The sequence below is a fragment of the Gossypium arboreum genome, chromosome 2 (genome assembly GCF_025698485.1).
Source record: "Gossypium arboreum isolate Shixiya-1 chromosome 2, ASM2569848v2, whole genome shotgun sequence".
Taxonomy (NCBI): domain Eukaryota; kingdom Viridiplantae; phylum Streptophyta; class Magnoliopsida; order Malvales; family Malvaceae; genus Gossypium; species Gossypium arboreum.
The window spans coordinates 86,627,103-86,634,467 of record NC_069071.1 but is presented as its reverse complement, the minus strand read 5'-3'; the positions used below and the strand labels follow the sequence as shown (position 1 = coordinate 86,634,467).

At 30.9% G+C, this 7,365-nt stretch overlaps 2 protein-coding genes across 2 annotated transcripts; one reads left to right on the top strand and one right to left on the bottom strand.

Annotated features, from left to right (window-relative positions):
- The first annotated feature begins 296 nt into the window (after positions 1-296).
- LOC108466484 (probable calcium-binding protein CML25) lies at positions 297-1,377 on the top strand. Its single transcript, XM_017766845.2, has one exon. The coding sequence runs from the start codon at positions 609-611 to the stop codon at positions 1,200-1,202; it is 594 nt and encodes a 197-aa protein (XP_017622334.1). The 5' UTR covers positions 297-608; the 3' UTR covers positions 1,203-1,377.
- Positions 1,378-3,282: 1,905 nt separating this feature from the next.
- On the bottom strand, positions 3,283-3,911 carry LOC128289339 (uncharacterized). The gene has a single exon (XM_053025051.1). The coding sequence runs from the start codon at positions 3,740-3,742 to the stop codon at positions 3,500-3,502; it is 243 nt and encodes an 80-aa protein (XP_052881011.1). The 5' UTR covers positions 3,743-3,911; the 3' UTR covers positions 3,283-3,499.
- Between the last annotated feature and the right edge of the window lie 3,454 nt (positions 3,912-7,365).

Below are 7,365 nucleotides of genomic sequence, written 5' to 3'. Positions count from 1 at the left end.
CAATGAGCAACATATGCATCCAAAGTCTTCATTAACTTCTCCTGGCCATAATATTACTTCTTGCCTTTGTAAAAAAAAAAAAGAAGGCTATTTTAGTTAATAACTCTTAAAAAACATTATAAAAACAATATAACTTTTAATATTTTCAATTTTTTAAAAAAACCTGTTATAAGCTCAGTGTACCATATAAAATATGATCTATTTTTAAAAGATAAAATATCATCTATCTAAATATAGCATTTAAAAAGAAAAAAAAAAAGTAAAATTGATTACAAAAAAATAGGAAATTCAAATATTCAACTGCCCAACAACATGCTTCCAAGTTCCGTTTTCTCCACAAATTGGGTGTAGTAATCACCGCCTAAACTCCCTCTATAGCAAACCCAGCCAGTAACACATCCCCATTCCCCTCCTCTATATTTAGCAATCAACAATAATCTGCAAAATCAAAAGCCCATTTTTTTCCGTTTCAACTTATAATTCCGTATGGGATGGAATTTCCCTTTGTTCAGTATATATAATCCACTCATCTCATCTTTTTATCTATTTCAAAACCGTTTTTTTATTTGTTGTTGAGTTTTTTATACAAAAAAAAAATTCACAATCTAATGGGATTTGGGTCGATTTTCAATAGGAAAAAGAAGCTGCGTTCTAGAAATTCAACTGATTCTCCAACTGTCTCTTCAAGTGGATCATTGTTTCTTCAATCTCCTGTGCGAAATTTTACCCAAACCCAACTCCAAGAAATCGAAGAAGTGTTCAAAAAGTTCGATGCGAATGGAGACGGTAAGATCTCAGCCTCCGAACTGGGTTCCATTATGAAATCACTCGGTCAACACCCCTCCGATGAAGAACTCCACAGCATGATCAAAGAATTCGACGCCGACGGTGATGGGTTCATAAATTTCAACGAGTTCATCGAGTTGAACACCAAAGGAGTCGACTCGGAAGAGGTTTTGGAGAACTTGAAGGACGCTTTCTCGGTGTATGACATTGACGGGAATGGTTGGATTTCAGCTGAGGAACTCCACGAGGTTCTTAAGAGCCTCGGAGAAGAATGTTCGATCGCAGAGTGTAGGAAGATGATAAGTGGAGTCGACAATGATGGAAATGGGATGATTGATTTCGAAGAGTTTAAGGTTATGATGATGGCTGGAGCCACCTTTGTTTCCATGGATTCTAAGAGAGATGTTGCTGTCTAAATCAACTGATGCTCTGGTTTTTTTTTTTCTGGGTATCAATCTGCTTAATCCATAGCAGCAGCTTGTTTTTATTTTTATTTTATTTTTATTTTCTTATATTGGTCTTATGAATTTGTGTATATTTTGATTACTATCAACTTCTCTTTCTATGGAATTTAATGGTTATTTTGGATAATTCTTGTATGTTCAAAAAAATACAATCATATCAACACTAACACAAATTATTAATTTATCAATATTTATTTATATTTATGTATTGTAAATCGGATTCAACTATGCAGTTAGGTATAAATTCAATGTCGGCAGTCTCATCCAGGGCATTACAGTTGTGTAGGGGGAAAGTTTCAGATGGAACCCACAGCGATGCTTCCTCTGGTTGATATGTGCAAACCATAGCTCCAATCAAATGGCCGAAATCCGCACCAACAAGATGCTAATTAAGTTCATGTCAATGAGTGTTTGATGAAATGCCCAAGTGGGACATTTTTGCTGTCAAATCCATATGATTACACTGAGCTTAAATATGATGCAGCTCTTATGGATGCTGCAAGTGCAACAGTCAAATTTTAGTGGCTTTGGTGTTGTCTACTGTTTCCAGGTGCATGGATTGGATGGAGCAGTCCAACCTAATATTGGACGGAGATGTTTTGACAAGTCTCTTGGTACTCTTATGGTATCTTTGGAACACTGGTAACAATGAGGTGCTCTTTGGCAAACAAACCCCACCGCTTGTGGCTCTTGATTATACAAGAGAATTACAAGCAGAGTTCCACATTCATAATTTGACTAAACAGCTAGCCTTGCCCCATTGCCGAAGACAGGTTAGATGAAGGCATTGGAGGGACAAACTTTGAAGATCAACGCAGATGCCTCCTTCGTTGCAAGAGACCACGCATCGGGCATAGGCGTCATGACGGGCTGATCCTAGGCAGGTGCAGAAAGAGATTAGCTGAGATGATTGATGGTAGCATGGTGGAAAATGATGCCATCATTTGTTGGGCTAAAACTTGGTAGAGATCAAGGTTTTGATAATATTATAATTTAGTCTGATGCTTATTATATAATCTCCAACTTACTAGTTTCTGTGAGGAATTATCTTTACTGGGCCATATTCTTGGTGAAGCCATAGCTTGCTTTCACATTTGCCTATAAGCTTTTAAAGCATTTGTATTCACAATTTAGAAAATTGATATTTGGTATCATACCATAACATGTTTTTAAAAACTAAAGCAAAATATTATGTAATACTATAAATACTATTTTTATTATATTATTTAAATATTATATTATGTAATACCATAATGTTTAATTTAATTCAAAAATAATAAATTAACAAAATGTTTAATTTAATTCAAAAATAATAAATTAACAAAATTATTAGAAACAACTTATAACATCATTAATTTTTAAATATTATATTTAAATTTATTTTTTATTTTATTGATACATACCATTAAGTTGTGAATTGCACGGGTTGACCGCTTAGGTAATAGGGTGATGCATTGTGTTAGTCTTGAGGCTTAGTGGCTCACTTGACACTCTTTGGTTGAATTACCCCTTCAAATATCCATGATGTTGTAATGGTCGATACTTAACTTCATTGTACTTAAAACATATTTTGTCATAGAAAAATTGAAAATGCATGTGTTAAGCACATAATCATGTTGACATAGTGTACAAGGATGCTTATAAGAGTGTTTTAAGAGTTGTGCTATCTATAATCGGTGTAGTGACCTGATTATAGATGTCATGATAGATCTCATAAAGAGGCTGAAGATCCAAGGAGAACCACCACGAGTTTCTTATGGTATGGAAACGGTAATTACAGTTTGCTCCTTCTTTGGCACTTGGTTCTGTTTCTTGTTGTTATCAACCCCACACATCAAATCTTTTCCTTTCGGTTTAAGTAATTGACTTGTTTTACCTGGTGGTTAGATTTGGTGCATCCGTTGCGGTGTCTGCCCTATATATTTTTTTATGTTTGAGTAGGAAAAGAGGAGTGGGTACCAAAAACAGAGAGGTGATTTGCTATAAACCAAACTGTGTTCCAGAAACAGAGGGAGCTTAGCTGGTTTAAATGTTTAATTCAAACAAGAAGACCTTTTAAGTTATTAATTAATATAGGGGAGAAACAGAGGAAGTGTTTTCTCCATAAACATATCTACAACAGATAGATCCATAAACAGGGGCGTGATTAAAAAAGAAAAGAAAAATCCAATCTAATCCTAAAAAGCTGTTGGTGGGTATGAAAGTAACTATTTCCTCTTACTTTTGCTTCTACAAGGTGATGGAAGTTTCTAGGAATGGCCAACAGCTATAGGTCTTTCAGCTAATCCGAGAGGGGAACGGGAGCGTTGCCTGGTGATCTCCCGAAGCACTCGTCTCATATCAGCTTGTTGCAATGACGGGTGCTTGATCTTCTCAAACTCTCGCTTTATCTTCATCACTTGGCTATGAATTGGGATTCCTTTATATCCATCTTCATCTCTTATAGCTGCTTTGTTGTTGTTGTTTTCATGGTTGATCTTCTTTTGCTCCATATTTGTAAACCTAATTCGCACCCTCTCTCTTTTTTTTTTTGTTTTTTTTTATTTGGCAGATTTGCAAGTTGCAAATGCTGCTGCCTCACGCCCAAGGCCTTGTAGTTGTATACCTGTTTTTTTTTTTTTTTTTTTTTGGGAGGGGGGAGAGTTTGAAGGGTTTATATATAGGATGATAATACTGAAAATGACATGATTTCTTCATGAATAGCGAGGAAAAGGAAGCTGTTTGGCAAAGGGTATGTAATTTTCGACACTTTTTTGTTTTTATTTAAAATGAGTATAGAAGTCTCTTTTCAATACTTAATTTTGTTAGCTTCCCCAAACTACCCCTTTTAGAAGACGTGATTGTTTTTATTATTATTATTTGTTTCAATGACTTGCGGGATAAGTAGGATCGTATACGGTTGATTTCGAATTTTGATACGGTAATTGTGAATGATTGTATATAGATTGTATAAATTAATTTGAATTTGAATTTTTATTTGATTAAATGTGTAATTGGAGATATAAATTAAAATTATAAAAATAAAATTTTAATTATAATTCAAACATATATACATACGAATACGATATTTTAATTTAATTATATAAATTAAAATAAATATTTATATTTAATTTTATGCTAGATATATAAAATTATTTTTGTATATAATATGTAAACATTAAATATTATTATATTAATAGTAATAATAATTTTAAATTTAGTGACAAGAATATTTGTGTTGTAACATTATAATTTAAATATTTTTACATCAATTATTAAAAAAATAATAATAATAATTTGTGAGAATTAAATTAAATAAAATTATATATCTAAAATTCACATATCAAAATTTAGGCAGTTAATATTATAGCGATGGGACCATCGTACCATAATTAGACTAATGGCTATAAAGCTTAACGTAACTTGGGTACTTGATGTAACAAAGATTAGGCAAATGGATATTTGGGACGTTAAAGGTAAAGGTAAAAAACATGGCATATTACCTACACTCCATCATTGCTTATTCAGCAGCCTTAATTCAAAAAGCTAAATGTAACGTTGATTTTTCATTTTCTAATTAAATTAAAGGTTGTTATAAGATAGGGTCCCCCATTCCATCTTAATCTTAAATTAATTGGGACAACACCCAAATTTTCCACATTCAAAGCCACGACAGAGCTGTCCTGTCCAAAGCCAAACGCTCTTCCACGCGGCATTCACTCAATATCTGACGAAAATGACTCCATGAGAGGAAGTTTGGCTTTCATCTTTATCACGTTTGTTTCATTTTACATTAATAGTAAGATTGGAGGTTTAGAATTTTTTTGCCATTAATATGATCAAAACAGGTAAAATCATTCAAGTTAATTTTTATAATTAATTTATACCAAGATTTAAAATTCCTTTATCATTAAGTTAACATTTATTTTTATTTTTTAAAAAATTAGAGATAAAGGGTACGAGTTGTTTATTAATTATTGATATCAATGAGATTTAAATTCGAGTTTTAACGCCAGCAGCTACTCGTTGCGTGAAGCATGAGTATGCCAAGTGGCGTTTCAGGATTTGCTTCGTCTATAACTAATAAATATCCACTTCAGATAAAAACAGAAAAGAGCAATTTTTCTCTTGGAGTTTTGAAACCCTCAATTAAGTTTTTATTTTTATCCGTCTGTTTTTTGCAAGATTTCAAAATTTTAGAGTTTAATAAATTTAAAGGAAAATAAAAGATTTGACTTAAAATTCTGGTAAAATAATTTTAAAATCAATTAAGTTGTTAATCAAAATTTATAATCACTTAATTCCTTAATACAAAATTAATTAATCAATCATAAATCTTGGGAGATGGTAATGGTTTCTTTTACCTTAATTAGTGGTTAAAGTTTGATTCTTATATTAGGTACAATACAACTTTAAAACTTGTGACTAACATCTACTCTTTTAATGCACTTACAGAATGCGGTGAAGTAATTTAATATTTGTCAATTTTAAAAGTGAGCAACCAATTGCACTGTTTTTAAGGGCTTAATTGATTTTTAATTATTTAAGCTAAAAGGTACTAAAACATTATAAAAAATTTAAAAATTAAAAAATTTAAAATATATATAGTAAAGTAATAGAAATTTATATTAAAATTATTAAAACATAAAACATAAAACAGTTTAAAAATTATAAAATTTATTAAAAATAAAAATAATTTTTTTTTATTTTGGAATCTTTAGTTTCAAAAATAAGGAAATGATGAGTTTAATGTGCGATGATGATGATCAAACTTGTATGGAGTGTTAAGTGAGAGGTTCGAATGATAATGAATTTACAATATATTTGGCTAGTTAGGCTAGAATAGAAGAGGAATTAAATATATATTCAATGAGAATGAAATTGAGACGTAATAGGTATTATGTATTTTGGTTGACAAGAATGTAATAGATGAGAAATAGTAGTACATTATTTGGTTTATTAGAATGGTGTTAAGGAATATGTGAGGAATAAACAAAAAAATGTTAATTTTACTCTTGAGTTATAAAATAATATTTAATTAACTAAATTTTATTTAGTATTATAAAATGTTTAATAATACCTTAATTCAATAATATTTTAATGTTATAAAATGTTAAAAATATTATTTTAAAATTAATATATTAAGATCATATAATATTTTTACTATTAAAATTATAGAATAATATATTAGTTTTAATCATAATAATTTTAATAAACTTTTAAAAATATTATGATTAAAAATACACAATATACTTTATATTAATATTATTAAATAATAATGAAATTTTATATTTAATAATATATTAACATATAGAATATAGTTAAACATATAATATTTATTATTTTAATCAAAATATAAACAACCAACTTTTTCCTCTTTCCTCCATCTATTCTTTTCATTTTATCTCTTTCTCATAAGTTCACCATCTCCTCGTATCTCTCCGCCTCCTTCATCTTCAACCCTCCTCTCAAAAGAAATTACAAGAAACCCTAACATTTTCATATTTCAATAACAGTCACTGTCTGTCGTCGTTGCATAAGCCTAGAGCATCCCAACATTTCAACTCTTTTGATAAATTCAAAGAGATTTTTGCGGAAATGAAGAAATAACTAGGTTTATCCATATAGACACTTCGACCTAGTCGAGGTGGGAATATTTATCGGATGATTTCTTAGGGATCTCATAGAGAATGAGATATTATCCAAATTAACCACGTTGGGAACTTCACAATAGAACGACATGGAGGAGAGAAGGAATTGAACTTTAGACATGGTTCGATCGATGTTAAATTAGTTGCAACTAATAGTCTCCTTTTGGGGATATGCTTTACAGACAAATTGTTATATTCTAAATGATGTACCAACTAATGCCGCACCTAAAACTCCATACGATTGGTGAAACGATAAGAAGTCAAGTCGTACGCATTTAAAGGTTTGGGGATGTCTAGCCCATGTGTTGGATAGAGATGCAAGAAAGTTGGATTCACAGACGGACTTATCCATATTTGTAGGATATCTTGAAGGAACAGACGGTCGTTTGTTTAATAACCCGAAAGAGCAAACAATTATGGTGTTGACTCATGCTACCTTCCTCGAGGAAAGTTACATGAATGATTTAAAACCTTGAGGTAAACAA

Excerpts from the sequence above, each read along its gene's own strand:
- LOC108466484 (XM_017766845.2), top strand. The coding sequence starts at position 609 with ATGGGATTTGGGTCGATTTTCAATAGGAAAAAGAAGCTGCGTTCTAGA.
- LOC128289339 (XM_053025051.1), bottom strand. The coding sequence starts at position 3,742 with ATGGAGCAAAAGAAGATCAACCATGAAAACAACAACAACAAAGCAGCT.